This window comes from Tachypleus tridentatus, chromosome 1 (genome assembly GCF_004210375.1).
Source record: "Tachypleus tridentatus isolate NWPU-2018 chromosome 1, ASM421037v1, whole genome shotgun sequence".
Lineage (NCBI taxonomy): Eukaryota > Metazoa > Arthropoda > Merostomata > Xiphosura > Limulidae > Tachypleus > Tachypleus tridentatus.
In genome coordinates this window covers 87,613,669-87,631,164 of record NC_134825.1, presented here as the reverse complement: position 1 = coordinate 87,631,164, position 17,496 = coordinate 87,613,669, and the positions used below count along the sequence as shown (strand labels likewise).

General features: G+C 30.6%; 1 protein-coding gene across 2 annotated transcripts in view; it reads right to left on the bottom strand.

Moving 5' to 3' along the window:
- Positions 1-17,496, bottom strand: part of LOC143254992 (serine/threonine-protein phosphatase 4 regulatory subunit 3A-like) — a 66,537-nt gene that overhangs the window by 21,829 nt on the left and 27,212 nt on the right. For both annotated transcript variants that reach the window (XM_076509953.1, XM_076509961.1), the window contains exon 7: positions 2,294-2,443. In XM_076509953.1, coding sequence (XP_076366068.1) covers positions 2,294-2,443 — 150 coding nt within the window. The remainder of the gene's footprint in view (positions 1-2,293; positions 2,444-17,496) is intronic.

The following is a 17,496-nucleotide window of genomic DNA, read 5'->3' as shown; positions in this document are numbered from 1 at the left end:
AAGAAAATTTCTAGTGAGATACAAATAAATTTTAATAATAAATAAAAGACATAGTCCAAATGGCTACTTGTGATAATCATGTTTGTGCTTGAAATAATAAAATATATTTGTATCTCCAACTTCTACCAATAGTTTGAGTGCGGTGCTTCTCCATACTGGGTACATGAGGGAATCCATAGATATGTCATCAGTGCTTGTCAGCCAATCAGTGCTTGTGTAGATGGGTATTTATCATTTTCTAAGCGTCATAGAAACACCAATGCGATCGTTCACAAGATGGATAAAAAGAGTCCTCATTTACCAGATTGTCTTGTTTCTGGCAAATCTAAAAAGGACTAAGACTGTGAAAAGCCTCTGTCTACAATCATTACGCTCAGTCATTTGAAATAGTTGGCATCTCTGCGTATGGTATGCATCAGTATAAGGTTTTGTAGTTTGTTGTATCTTGGGATTAATTGTTGGTGGTCTAGGTGTGTGTGTATAAATTTTTCTACAGTTTTGTAAGGAAATTTGTTGATGAAGTGTTACTTTATTTTGTTTATTTCATCATTAATTTTATCGGGTAAACACAGTTTTGTGGCTGTGTTTATTTGGTTTTTTAATATGTTGAGTTTTTGTTCTGTTTCATGTGCTGAGTCCCAGGGAATATATAATACAGTAGGGGTGATTTTTCTGTGGATTTCTCTTTTGTGTATCAGTTCCAGTGATTTTGAGGTTAAGAAATGCTATTTGGTTAGTTTTTTTTCCTGTTCACAGGTGAACTTAATGTTGGGGTGCATCGAGTTATGGTGATTGAAAAAATTAAGTGTGTGTTCTGTAGATGTGAATTCAACAATTGTATCATCAACATACCTGTACCAGTATAGTGGTGGGTGTAAGGCTGAATTGATCACTTGTGATTCAATATGTGTCATAAAAATGTTGGCTCGAACTGGTGACACAGGATTCCCCATACTTAGGCCATTTATTCGTAGATAGTTTTGGTTATTGAACATAAAGTTAATATTGGTGGTAGTGAATTCTATAAAAGTTGCTAATTTGTTGCTGGGGATGTATATCAATGGGTTGTGGGTCTTGAATATAAAAGTTCTAAAGCTATCTTGCAGGCTTCAGTTGTTTGGACTTCTGTGAAATGGGAGATTACATCAAAACTGGCCATTAAGGGCTTTATGATTTAGTTGATTAAGAATATACTTAAAGTTAAAGAGTATTTGAAAAGGGAGCCAGCTGATGTTACATATTTAAAAAATATGTAGAAGGACAAGAACAGTTCTAGACTCTTGAAAGTTTCTCATTCTTTGATTCTGAAATCAAACTTTGTTTCTAAGATTTTTATTGTGGATTTGGCACTTCATGTTTTTTTTTCAGGAATGAAATGTTGTGGATCTATAACACATTACTAATTTTGTACTGTTTTCATTTCCATCTTTACATCAACCTAATGAACCAGTGCACATCTTTAGACTCAGGTGGGAGAAAATCCAGTTAGTTCAGGAAATACTGTCAAGTGGTTGTTGGTATCATGTAATTATTAAAATCCACTTACTCTTGTGAAAGTAAATAAATATAAAGCAACCCCCATTTCTCAGTACAAACAGTGATAAAGTTAGTTTTGGCTCATCTGGATCCAGAGATATAGGGCTAGCTTTTAGATCCAAAAACACTTGTAGAGATCTGTTTTAGAATTAACTTGTAAATTAGAAAAAGTGTTGATACAGGATAAAAATCAAGAAACTAACTGCTATGGCATAAAATCACTTCTCAAATCTATCATATCTGTATCTTATTTTTTATAAAAAGGCATATGCTAGACTGTCTTCATACTATTAAAGAGCTATATCACTAAGATAGAACAACTCTCCTCTGAAGGATAAATGAAAGCTTCTACACATACAAAAAAAAACACAAAAAAAACAAGTTTTGAAGACTTAGCTATTGTAATTCTGTGAAAACATATATAGAAATAAACTACAAAATATGTATGCTTAGTTTAAAATTAAGATGAACCTGAAGAATGCTAGTTCATCACACTATTGTTTTTTTTCCTTGTAACTAAGTCATTTGCACCAGACAATATCATTCATTCTTGATAAAGTCACGACTTGAAGTGAATTTTTTTTTAAAATAGTAGGCTTTATTTTAAAAGGATATAGAGTAGCAATAATAAAATTCATAATGATGACAAATTTGTAAAGAGGTATACATTTTACTTCAAGATAAAGTATGGCTTAATCATGACAGATAATAATAAGAACAATAAAAAAATTAACATGCATATTATCCAAAATTATACCTTAAAAAACGTTTCTCGACTTTGAGGTTGAAGTGTTTGAGAGAAGGTGCAAAATTCTTTGAGAAATAACACAAGATCTCTCCTCTTCTCATCATCTGTTGCTTCATCTGTTAACTGAACAAATAATTCTCCCAGAAACTTTTCTTCTTCCTGTAGAAAAAAAACACAAATTACTTTATCCTATTGCTCTGGTCTCACATTCTTTCTATTCCCATTGTATAACAAACTGACAGAACTTATCAAGAAATATACTAGCATTCACTGCTACTTCAAAATCAAAGAAACATTATTTAAATAAATTTGAGAGCTTGAAGGTCATTTATAACTAAAGGAAAGTACCAACACACTAAATAAATAAATAAAGATACAACCAGTATAGCACAGCATCTCACTGTTTACATTATTTTTTCTCAAATAAACTTGTACAACATTTTTGAAAACTCTTAAGTACTACTTGATTATTTTACAATGTTGAGAAAACCACAGAAATAATTACCATGAAGTTCACTGGATTCAAAAAGAAATAAAATACCACCAGTCCAACTGACTCATTTTACACAACTTATAATAAATCCCAATATTTAAGAAAATACCCCAACTGAGTTCCATTAATAACAAAAGTTTCCAATTTAAAACAAAAAAATTTGTGGAGAAATGTTATTTTATATATGAAATTGGAACATCACATATGTTAAGAGTTACATAAATTAAAAATTACAAAAAAAATGTTTGAAGGAAAAAAAATTAAGTATTTCTAAGACCTGAATTTATAAAATTACTTTCATAAAATCTAGTTATAAACTAAATTGTTTAATTTTAGAATAATAATACACAGTTTTGGTGAAATGTAATGAAACAAATATTGTTATTCCTGGACTCTTTCCTTCTGAAAAATGAAATAATCTCTCTTTTCTGGTCTTGTACTATGTTTTGACATAATGTTACTGAGTAGCAATTGTAACACTTTTTTTTTTTTCAATCACTGCCAACTTTTTGAAAGCATTTTTTCAGGTTTCAAAATGTTACTTCACTGTAAATTAGCACAATCCAGACATTTGTTAATATGACAAAAATCTCTGTCAAATGCTTTTTTTTTTAATGAGATAAATTAACAATTTTTGGAAAGTCTTCTCACTACTTGTATTTTCATTCATCCACTTTAATAATTCAAAACTCAGCAAGCTATCACAAAGTAGGCAGAATTTATTCACATATAGTGAGCAGAGTACATGATCACTGCATCTAAGTTACTCTTTTAAGACCTACTAGTGTCCAAAACTGAAAAATTACATAAAGATTATTATATAACATTCATAAACAAATATTTTAATAGATCAAGATCTAAATCATGGCCAAGTGTGGAAGCCTAAGTTGAAATAATAGCTGAAAATGCTTATGTTGACTTAGTACATTAAAATTTTACATTCACACATTTATGTTACCTAATTATCTTGAATGTAAAGTGCATGAAGAACAGAACACACCAGAAAACAGGAGAAAGGAATATTAAGTGGATCACAAAACTAAACACCACTATTTGCTATAGGCTATTGGTATAGAAACTATTTTAAACTGCTCAAAACATATCAGCAGAACTGATTCAGTTTTAGTATATGCTAATAAAATTTAGTGATCTTTATAAAGTAAAACATTCTTATATATAAACAAATCTATGCATATGTATCATGACTTTAACTCACTAAGTATTAAATGGTTTATATACTTTCCAATGCTGGTGAATTCTACAAACTACATCATATTGAGTTTGTTTTTGCCTGTTACAACAATCAGAGTAAAAAGCTAACCAAACAAAAATTAGGTTAAATTGCTCATGTTCTATGTACAATATACAGGAAGCCCTAGCAATAATCAATAGTATTAACTGCAATTATGGTGGTGTTATTTGTTGAATTTGTTTCCAACTCATATAATAAGAGCCTAAACCCAAAAAAGTCACTGACCCAAAAGTAGGTTGGTACGTTAGGAGAGTACACAAAAATACTGAAAAAACAAAATTTGTTCTACAGTTAACCAAATTACAGTCTAGAAAAAAGCTTTGTTCAAAAATATATTTTATTAATATTTTAATCTTTTTTTTCCATTTTAATAAGAAAGCTTTAGCACTTAGTAAAAGTGTTTAAATATTCCATATACATGCTACTCTTGTTTCTAAAGTCAAAAATTAGCCCAACTGATAGTGACTTTGTATGACTGCATGCCCTATAAAAGACACAATGATTCATCATATCTTAATAGCAAGCAGGTACTCGTGGTCTCAATTTAACTGGTAAACCACAATTTAAACCATTTCTCTGGTACAAAATACAAATCCTTTATGAGTAAAATTTATTCTGTCACATACTTAAAACAAAATTCCTAGTTTGAAAAAATAATATAATCATCAAAACCAAAATCCAATAAAATCAGAATTGTCAATCCTTATTATTTCTTCACCTTTACTTAACTAAAAGTATATTAAGTTTATTATAATCTTTTGGAACTTTTAATATCATACTTCTGAAATTTTATACAGGAAAAAATAGATCATGAAATAAATAGTCTTTCAAACAAACTACTACATTTTATTACACATAATTGTTGTTGTTATCAGACACCTTACAAACATATATTGTGAAACAAAGTGCTAAGAGTTTCAAACTGGTCAAGAAGTCAATGCTGATAAAATGTCCAGTTAACTCAGAATTCTGTATCAGACCACCTTACCAACATAAATATATACATTAGAATATTCTAAAAAAATAAATGCACTGACACGAAACTCAGATTTAATTCAAAATAGTTTAACCCTTAATGAAACCATATTACACCATAAAGGATAGGTAATAAATACCTCCTTCCATTTAAACTTCAAAAATGAGAAAATTTACTCAAATATTATTTCAATCAAAAACAAAAAAATAACAAAATTGGGTCCAGGTCCCTACCATAGCAACTGAAAGTAATGTTTTAAGTTATTAATACAGACTTTTAGTTACTGATGGTAATTTACACATAAAGCCTGCTCACTGTGAGGATAAAAAATTAACTTTCAGAAACAAAAAATAGTTTTAAACAATGTATCCATGTATTCTGTTGAACATGAAATAGTATGACAATCCTGAAATACAAAACTTTTGATAAAAATTGTGTTCCAAATTGTGGCAGTTTTTTAGAGAAAACAATAATTTTTTGTAAATAAACTGCAATTCTAATTTCATTTAATGTCATATAACCTTAAAATCAATGTTTAATGTTCTGAAGTATTCAAATTAAAACAACAATCTGGACAAAAAGGTTCATAATTTTTCCTTCAAAACAGAATGTACAAGTTTAGCATACAATATATTTTCTTATTTCATAATTTATAAAACATTCTAATTTAATAGTAAGCTTCTGAAATGAAACTAGTAAAGGTGTGCTCGATATATCCTTTCAACAAAATGTTTTATGTTTCAACAAGTACCTATGTTGACATTACATCTAATTATGAAAACTTACAAAAAAAAGTTTGACTAATTTAGAGCATTGCAGATAATGAGGTTTTTTATATGACACTACACATCTGATGTTTGTCTATTTGTTTGAAGTTAAGCACACAGCTACACAATGAGCCATCTGTTCTCTGCCCAAACTCCAGTATTGAAAACCAGTTTCTTTCTAATGTCATAAGACATACTGCTGTGTCAATAGGTTCTGCATACAAGAAAAGATACATTTTATATTTAAAACAAACTTAGCTACATTTAGTTCTTTGCACTTTTAAATTACATTCATAGGCTATGCACTGCAACACTGTTTCAAATACTTGCCACTTCCTTTTAATTATGTAAACATATATCGAAAGAAAATAGAAATCAGCTTTTGTTAAAGGTATACAAAAAAAATTCAATGTCAAATTTTAATTAAATTTCTTTTCATAAAAAACCATCAAGCTGAGAAGAAAGGATGATGGGAGTGGAACCTTTTTCCTAGCTACCCAATAAAAAGAGACATCACAGTTATACTCTGAGAAAGTTTGGTATAATTTTACAAGTTTGTTTAACCTTTCCAAATCTATGAACTGGGAAAACATGTTGAATAAAAACCTCAATTTTTAACAAAATCATAAAATAAACCGAATAAACCTGCATAATACCAGCTCTAACACTTCTAATTGCATATGCTTATTAATTAATTATAGCATAAGAATAGCCTCTGCTCCACAAAACTGTTCAGAATTTATAAAAAAAAAACTTTCTCTAAAAAATATGCAAACCAAAGTTATGACTTTCCTATACTGAAAATGTATTTCTTATAGGTACTTTCCTCCTCCTATATAAACAGCTATTTTCATTTAGTGCTGCAATCTATACAAAAAAACTTTTTTGTGCATGTCACTACCCTTGAAGTTCCTCCATCTTCACAAAATCTGGCAGACTTTTAGTAAACATTACAAATCTTTTGTGCACAAAACAATTTTTAATGCAGTATTTTTTACTGAAAATGCATCCTTGTATACTATTAAAAATGAATTATTAGCTAGATTTTAATGTTGTATTTATTGATACACCATAAAAAGATAGTCTAATTAAAACTTGAATGTAACTCACTAAAACCTTGCAACATGTGCTAAAAAAGATATCTGTAGAGAAAGGGTTAAACATTCATTTTATAACTATCATATGAATTCAGTTATCGCAAAAAAGGCACCTATAAATCAACAATTGGGCTTAAAGTTCAAATACGTTCTAAAAGAATAAAATATTACACCATTTATGTTACTGTTGATAGTGAACCTGACACTTTTGTCAATACTTCAGGGGAAAATAAGAGTTGATACCATTATGAAAGGAAAAAAGAAAAATCATTAAAATATCAATAAATACAGACAGATGATTTTTTAAAGATTTCTTTATATCAAAACATTTAAAATTTCACTATTTTATGTACATATACATTTTCAACAGTTTCAATACATATGACTAAAAATTGACAATTAGGCTTAAAGTTATTGGTGGAGTGGACCTGATGCTTTGCTAATACTTTAGGGAAGAGTATAAAGTAATAGATACTAATATAAAAGAAAAAAAAATGATATTGTAACAAAGAAAATTTATTTTTTTACACATCTTGATACCATAATTTTAAAAATGCACTATTTTATAACATCTCCATCACAAGTTCAATCACGAAAATATTTCAAAATGTTAGTGAAAGGATGTAATTACTGGAAAGACAATATGTTTATACAAATTCTGTATACAGATATATATTTTCATTATGGTCATTCCAAGTTTTTACTTATTTAGTTTAAGTCTAAATACAACTCCATATTCTGTTTAGTAAGTTTTTGTTTCATTCATGTCCAACTACATAATACAACATAGTATTATTTCAAGGGTTTGACCTTTATTACACCCTTCTCCACACACACAGTATTCCACCTAATAAAGCTGCACATGTGAAAAAATATTTGGGTTTTGGCTCACATAATGTAAACATTTCATATACAGAAGATTGAAGATTCAATCCTATCTATGTTCTTTTACTTTTCTTCTTTCTCAACAGTGGTTCAGTTTGTCAAATAATTTTAGTACATACATGTTACATGAAACCAGTTTATCCCTTCATTTCCAATTAACCCTCTCATAACAGACAGATCTAACTTGTAAATCTAAAGACAGCTGGTGTGGGTATTAAAACTTTAAAATAAAGTGGGTTTCTCATCATCATGAAGGTCTAACTTTGCATGTCACAACCATTTGCAGAGTTATATTCAAAATTTAATTAAACTACTTTATCAAAAAATGTATACTAATAAATTTGACATCTTAATAGCTAAGCTAAATTTTTAATGTTATGCATTTTAAGTTTTTAATTTTATAGGAAGTATTTAAAAAGAAACATCAATCTCCCCTAGTATTAAAATGTGGCATTTGTTCTCTGGCTCTTTTCCCCTTCTATAATTTAACATTCTGAAGTAAAAAAATTGATATAAATTACTAATTGTAACACAAGTATTATCAAAGTAAAAGAAATTCTAACAACCTTCAATCCTACTTGTTTAGAGTCAGAAACTCAGATCAATAAGCCACCTGTCACATACTCTCTCTTACAAACTGCAAATAATCCTTTGACATTTTATATAATTTATAACCAACAGAAAGAAAAGCATCTTACTCTGTCAAAAATGTATAATGCTATGTTGTTTTCAGTAGATAGTATTGTCAATTTTATCTTCAGTATGAAAGTTTATCTCGTGGCATTCACATTAAGCACCAAATGGAATTATTTTAAGTTTCACTTGTCTTAATTAGAAAGCCAGTTTCATTATAATAGTTATAAGGTTTTACTTGCTTTGTACATGTTATTATTCTATATTTTTAGAAGCATTATTTGAGTGAATAGATATTTATTCCTATACTAGTACCATCATTATTAAAAAAAAGGTTAAAGTTCTTTTACATGAAATAATTAAAGAACATAAGTTCAAATGGAAGTAGTATATTTTGTGTTTTTAATATATTCTTTATTTATTCTTATAAAAATAAATAAAATATTGAAAACAGAAACTTATTAGGTAAGGTAAGGTAATGAATAATTATTCACAAGGTACACATCTTTTAATAAAGAATGTGAACTACACATTTGCCATGTGTATTACAAGTTGTGTGGCAAGATTATTAGCTAGAAATGGTTATGTAATCCTTATGTAATAGGAGCCCCTTTAAACACTGTTTTGTACAAATCACTGTGTCTCATTTAAAATTTAATTAATGAATACTTCTTACTATCAATGTATTTGAATGAAATTATTATTACATTGTATGTCATGAAGTTTTATGTTATACCAAACTTAAATTCTTTATTTCAAAAATAAACTTTCAACCCATTCATTGAGGCTGCAGTAAAATTGCTAAAAAAACTAAAAACTTCATATGTATTGTTACATGACAAATAAGTTTGAAAATTCTTTACTTTGGCTCTCTGTATCTTCAATAACACAATGGCAGTCGAGTAACGGTACACCTAGACAAAAAAGATGCTTACATAACCTTGTTATTTGTTTATTTCAAACTTCTATGAGTGAATACAGTTGAAACAAAGTTTTCAACTCCTGACAGCTACCAACCCCAATCTTCACCACATTTGCTTGAGTTTTATAGCCTACATGCACTGGTTACAAACACAGGTGTATACTTATTAGAAAAAGACCATTTTACACTTTAATCTAACAATTATTTTGTAATTAGTACACAGCTGTCTCACAGATGACATTTAACTGACTGTAGTATTGTTAACTGCTGGACCAACAACAGCACTTATGGTTGTTTCTTATCTAAATATGTTATATATATGTAAAATGGCTGGTTTGGGTTAGGAAAATTTTTATGTAAAGGAGCGAACAATGTTTTGACCTTCTTCGGTTCACAAAGAAAGAAAGAGGTAACGTTGTTCACTCCTATACATAAAAATTTTCTCAACCCAAACCAGCCATTTTTACATAAGTATTTTTCTCTAAAGGTGGGTTTTCTCTTCATTACAGCAATTTTACAAGAAGTGTAAGTCTTTGTGTTTTCTTTATGCATTTGTACTTATCTATGTAACCATTATGTCTGAACTTATATACCTTACACCACTATTAATAATACACGCTCATCAATTGTAAAGAAATTAAGAAACTTAAACCAAATAATTATCAATAGAAGAAATGACATCATTTCATTCAACAATGTAGAAAGAAACAACTAACCCCTAACTTTGTAAAGGTAAAACTATCAAAAAATTTTAATCAATGCACAAACATTATCCATGCTGTACTAAACCAGAAATGTATGTACTTATACAAAACATAAACCAAATCAACGCTAGGAATGACAGGGACAAAAAGATCTGTCACAACAAAAAACTAAGATGCAAACAACGGAAAAGACACCAACACGACAAACTGTTGACTAATCTCATAATTAACAGATCCGACCGACAATTAAACACAGATGAGATACATCTACTTAACAAAGGACTCAACTTCACAATAGTACTTAAGCACATTCCAACCTTAGAAATTAAAACATGTTTAGAGGACCTACCCAGGAGACTTGTGATACTTTCCACAGAAAACGAAAACAAGAAAACAACCAACAGAAAGAAGACAACTTCAACAATTTTATTGACATCCAACAGCCAAACTTCCCAGAAAAAATTAAAAATTTATATTTTCCAGAAACACCTAAAAACAACATCTTAAGCAAATTTTTGAAAGAATTTTCTCACAAAACCATCAACATAATGTCACAAAACAGAAAGCTAAAAAACAATCTTACAAAAAGAGACACTAATTCCAATAAAAACCTAAAACAAGACAAAAACATCAAAGTTCTAAAAGCAGATAAAAGAAAATGCTATAGTCATAATGAACACGAATGAATACATCCAAAAAATGAAGAACATCCTATCAGACACCAAATTTAAACCAATACACACACATCCAACAAAGACACACGAAATGCAACTAAACAAAATACTACTAAAAATGAAAAAAGTCAACACAATTTCAAAAACACTTTATTCCTACCTATGCAAGACCGACTCATGCACACCACAAATATACGACATCCCCAAACCTCATAAACCAGATTGTCCATTACGACCAATAGTGTCTACATATAAATCGTTTAATTACAATCTTGGTAAATACATGGCATGGGCATTCTCCAAATATGTAACATCAGCCAGCTCATTCATCAAAGACTGTTTTAATTTCAAGTCTAATCTTAATCAACTTAATCATAAAGCCTTAATGACCAGTTTCAATGTTATATCCCTCTTTACAGAAGTCCCAACCGCTGAAGCCTGCAAAATAGCCTTCGAATTCTATATCTGAGACCCTAACCCATCAACAGACATTCCTAGCAACAAATTAGCAACCCTCATAGAATTCACAAGTTCATGTCCAACAACCACAACTATATACAAACAAATGGCCTAAGCATGGGCAACCCAGTATCACCAGTTCTAGCCAATATTTTTATGACACAAGTTGAAACACAAGCAATTAACACAGCATTACATCCACCACTCTACTGGTACAGATATGTAGACGACACGATTGCAGGATTCACATCTACAGAACACACACTTATTTTTTCAATCACATTAACGCTATACATCCCAACATTAACTTCACATGTCAACAGGAAGAAAGCAATCAAATATCATTTCTTAACCTCAAAATTACAAGAACTGATACACAATTTAAAACAGAAATCCACTGAAAAATCACCCATACTGGACTATATGTTCCTTGGGACTCAGCACATGAAACAAAACAAAAACTCAACATACTAAGAAACACAGCCATAAAACTGTGCTCACCAGATAAAATTAACAATGAATTAGACAAAATAAAACAATACTTCATTAACATCAATAAGTTTCCTCCACAAACCATAGAAAACATTATATGCACACACCTAGACAAAAAGAAAAATAAACTAACTCAAAAAGTAGGTTGAACACCATCCTGATTTTCTGTGTAGATCATGTTCAAACATGTAAGAATATATGGCAAAAATCTGAAAAAGATGAATAACTGGTGACATGGTCAAACTGTGGCCTTAAGTTGGGCTATTTTTAGCTAAATCATAAAAAGTTGCATGCAACTATATTTTTTTACATTAGATCTAATAGACTTCCAATTACAGCAGCTGCCTACTTATCAACTGATATGTTATAGGATATTAAAAACAAATATTCAGCTTTGTATCATATTAAGTCTTGGAGCTATGGCTTATTACATAAACCAATGGTTTTTACGATTTTGGGTTTTCAGGTGATTTTACTGCCTCACTGTACAAATTCTAAGAGAGATAAACTTGGTTTGAGACCATTTTTGAATTCTGTGAGATTAATTCAGTCAGTGTAGCAAATTTCAGCCTTCTACCACCATTACTTTTGCAGTTTTAAGCATCCAAAGTTGCCCAAAAATGAATTTGCCAAAAATAACAAAACATTAATTAAATTTTACAGAGCTGTAAATCAGAAACTGAGAGATACTGATCTAATCTTTGGCATTTTTTTATTATATGGGTAGATGAGTACATGTGAATTTTTTCAAGGCATTCTGTGGGGGTCACCTGCAGCCCCATAGATAATTTGACATGGAATGACCCACACATAAAATATGAAAACTATAAAATAAAAAAAATATTTTTATATTTAAAATTAAAAACCTTGCACTCAAATTTTCATAGTTTGAATACAAGTAATTAAAATAAAAAACAAAACATTTTTAGTAAAAGCAATTATAACAACATTAATCTTCGTGTACTAGAAACTTGTGATCTTTTAACAAAATGTTACCAGTCCTTGAGAAGATATGTAGAAAAGCCTCAGCACATGTATTGTTCCAAAAGTGAAATTTGCAATTTGATTTCCACAAATTGTATGTGCTTGCCTTAAAAGGGTTAAAGAGCATTAAAACACTAAAATTAAAATAAACTTATGTATACTGTTATAAGCTTTAAGCTATTTAGGATAAACAACTGTAGTTTTATGTTACAATCTACAGTCATTTGAGATAGGAAAAAGGGTAATTTAGATTTACTTTGTATATTTTCATGATGATTACAAGGTTGGTGAAATCAACAGAGTAGGTACAGAGTTAGGATTGAGAAAACTAGAGTTTTAACTGAAAAAAAAAATATTTATTTAGGTTTTAAAACTTATGCAAATGAAACTTTTAAAATTTTCAGATAACATTTTTTTTTACTTTTCAATAATACAATGATAGTTCAGTAGATGTACATATCTAGACAAAAGATGCTTACACAACCTTTTGACTTGTTAATTTCAAAGTTCTTTGAATGAATACAGTTGAAACAAAAATACATTTTTCACTTACCAAAAAGTATACACAATACAAGACAAAGGCATTTGAATAACAAAAATGCAAACTGTACATGCAATTTATATCACAAAATTTTTATATGGTAAAACATAAATTCATTTATAGAAACAAATGAGTAAGTTGTATTAATATTTATTTTGTATCTTACATTTTACAACTCAAATACTTTTTCCACAAATATTGCTTAATGAGTTACACATACTGGTTCTTTCAAAAAAAAATTATGACTGTTTCATTTCTATATTTGATTGACTTAAATACAATTGAAAATAAACAATGTGATATTTTAGTTTTAAATTTCATAATTGCTTTGGTCTACAAAACTCAGTTTAAGACTTTTTACATGACCATTTCCTGACTATAACACAATTCCTTGTTATATTATAAACACTCGCATCTTTTTATATATATGCTAAAAATTTGCAAATACTCTGAATATGGCCAAATATACAGTGAAGTTTAACTGAAAATATTTCTAAAAGATTATTAAAAGCAAGGAAAAAATTCAATACAAAAGAAGAGCATATTACATTAAAAATAAGTACGAAACACTTAATTAAATTACTTCATTCAACATTTTTGAGCCAAGAATTACTGTGTCAGTTTAAGTGATACATTTTGAAATTAGGGAAAATAAAATCCTTAACTATACTTCTAGACTGTTTTGCTTCAATCTAGAATACACCCATTTTGGAGAACTTGTAATCAGGTTTATTCATTATCATGAATATACTAAACCATTTTAAAAATACGAAAAGTTTAGCATACACACATATTTAGATCTATCTTTATTTTTAACTTGGATTTTGAAAATTCCCCTGAATAGTAATTATATAAGATATAGTATTATTTAATAAACTTCATGGGGACTTAATGTAAAGCTGTACATCTGTCAATTGTAGTTGTGAAAATAATTTGAAGCAATTTCAATGGACTCTTCAAAAGTTATGTTTGTATATAAAAGAAATTTGATAAACAGGTTGAGATTAACACCAATATATTTTACTGCCACAACCTTAAAATTTGAGCATGTTGAGCTGATGCATCAGTTGCATGGTATGTTTATTTATTGAACTGCACAAATCTCCCAAAAAAGTTCAACTTTGTTTCAATCTATATGAAAACCTGCTGAATTAGAAACTAGAATGGCATGTACTTTAAAAAAATATGTTTGGATCACTAGTCTGTCTAGTTCCAAAGCTGAAATTTGCACATCTTAAATAACACCACATCAACTTGGTTGTGAAACAGTGACTGACTAAAATGTATATATAAAATAACACTTGTGCTGAAGTCACAATATTTAAATTTGAACAGTTTTGTTCAGATTTATCTCAACTTTCCTTCCAGAGCGCTATAAGTAACACTAGTTGGAATTAAGGAGATATGATATACCCCAACATTGTTGGCTAGGTCTACTGGACCATGATGTTTTATATATATTTACACACACACACATACACACCACCTCAATCATGATGAGAAAGTAAGCAAACTTTCTCTTCCACCTAAAGAAACCCAACAGACAACAACTCAGGCTCAGAATGATGGGATCTTGTATGCTGTAGTCAACCAAAGGAACAGAAGTCGTCCAGCACAGAACTATTAATATTCATTTTCACTCCTAACCAAGTGAACAAGTATTTCTTTAGCTTCTAGAATTATGGAAAAAATGAGAAACTTGTGCCCAACCAAAGACCTAGGATGGGACCACTTCTCGTGAACAATATACAAAACCGATATTAATCAAAGAGAACGGTCATGCACTCCCTAACCCGAGTAGCTTCATATCAAATCTGAACCAGAATAACGGGTAAACTCCCAAGGGTACTTGTGCCACTTCTACTGAAATCTGGAGAAACATCCAGGAACACTAACAGGAAGGCCCCCAACTTTGTCCTCTTCTCCAAGAGTAGAGGAATACACACTGGAGGAAAAGCCTCTGTCTGCCACCCCAGCAACTGGAAACCAGAGGTGGTAAGGACTCCTGAGCTTCACTAGTAGTCTGGGGTGATAAAAAACATTAAGAAATCCCGAGGAACAGTGCTCTGGAAACTATGCAATAGACGAACTAAGTTCCCTATATTTTAAAAAGCAAACTTTCAAGATAGGTGCCTAAATGGTCTTATGGAATAACTCAATTTCACAGAGTCTGTTGCAACCTGCAGTAATTATACTGAAAGTGGCTGCTAGTGTAAAACTGAGAAGGCATATTTGCCTGGGCAACACTTACCGCAGAGTGGGATCCTGTGAAAAATAAGAAGACCCTAGTAATAAAAAGAATATATGATTGAGGTATCATAAATACCTCTGGTTAAAGTCTAACAGGTATGGTCCATATCACTACAGGGGGAAGAGAAACTCTCAGAAAAGGAAACTGACAGATTATGTAAGTAATGAGATAGGAAAGAACTACAAATAGTTCATATACCAGCTCACACAATGTCTTCCAAAAGGCAATTTAACCAGAAAGCTAATGAAATAGAGATATGAAGAATATGGTGAAATGTGAATGCAAAATATTCCTCTCCTCTAATAATAATATATTATAAACCATATGAATCAACTTGCAAAGCTACCTTGTGAGTGTAAAGGGAGATAGGTCACAGGAAATAGAAAGATTCCAATGAATTAACAAACCTGTGGATAAAGACACTTTAAATTCCTTTTGATACACAGCTGATGATAAATATTCCATTTCCGTCGATAAACACTCACGATTGGCCTAAGGAGAGATTTAGTTAAGTACAGAGAAACTTTAGAAGTTAAACCTTTATGCCAGGCAAATGACCACATAACTTCCAAGCATCTGATCAAATTTGTCTCAACATAGACTTTCATTGTGAAAGAGGTAGACATTGACATTTTTACAGATATTGAAGAAGAGACTGAAACAAAGAGAATTTGACAGAGAGTAGAACAAACTATAGTTAGAACCTCAGGCAACAGTTAATCGGTAAAAAGGAATACAGATGTAAAACTGCCCAGTCTTGACAGAATGCATCAATTACCAATATTTGAGGATGAGGTTACCAGAGACCTAAACAACTGCAATTGAGAATTCCAATGAGTCATAAAGGCATCACTAGTTGGAGACCCATACTAAGATCAAATCTACTGAAAAACCTTGTGATGTAGCATCCATTCTGTCAAAATCTGGTTGGGTCAAGGCAGGTTATCTGCAATTAAATTCACCACTTAAGAAATACAACATGCTAAATGACAGATACAATGGGAATAATTTCAGCAGGAAAGATCCAAAGTATGAAAACAAAAATATTGAGAGAATGTGCACCTCCTTGATAAGAAATCTGAGAAACAGATGTGGAATTGTCAAAATGTATCATGGCAATTTTTCCCCCTCAAGAAAGACAGATCTTAAACCACTGCCCAATATAATGCAAGAAATTCGAGAACACTGATGTGGATGGTAGGCTCGTATTCTGTCCAACTACCCTAGAACTTCTAAGCCTGAAAATAAACTCCCCACCCCTGATGAGATGCATCTGTGAATAGTTGGATTTCAAGACAAGGTGGTGAAATGGGTACCTTAATAGTAGTGATGAAACCACTATTTGTAATCATCAATGTTACCTCTGAGTAATAAGAAAATAATCCAAAGGATCAAAATGCATGATCCATTTTTCACCAGCAGCCACTGATAGGACCTGCTCATTTCCAAGGAATAAGATACTTGAAGAATGCCCATATCCCCCCCCCCAAAAAAAAAGAGAACCATCTGCATAGTAGAAGAAAACAAAAGTAAAAGGCTGACGACTCTATGGCTCTTTCCATGGCTTGAAGCCTAATAAGGATTTGGTTGAGTTTGACTTAAGTGACTATTGAAAAGTAACCCAAAGATAATATATTGCATTGGTGACAAAACAGATTTCTCCTATCTGATAAAGTCCACTTTTATAGCTTCTGAAAAGATAATATAAGAGTTTTGTTTTGATGGGAGGGAGCCAGAATGAGACATCCATATAATGATGTTTGCACAGGCCTAAGGAATGCAGGTGATGAGAAAAAGGTCAAACTCTGTAGAAGACATAAGATACTGATGTAAAATCAAAAGAAGAGCCCAGAACTGTAGCACCTGACCTTGTGCACAAACCTAAGAAACTTTAGGGAATATTCTGCTACAGGAATATGGAGATAAGCATTGGTATCATGAGACTTGGTCATCCAGAACCCTTGCGCAAAGTGCCATTGTAAGCTGAAAAAGATTTCATGATGAAGCAAGATCTAAAAATTGGTTGAGTCAAAACAGATTGATGGTTTGATATCAATCTCCTGTCTCCTTTAACAAAACAGC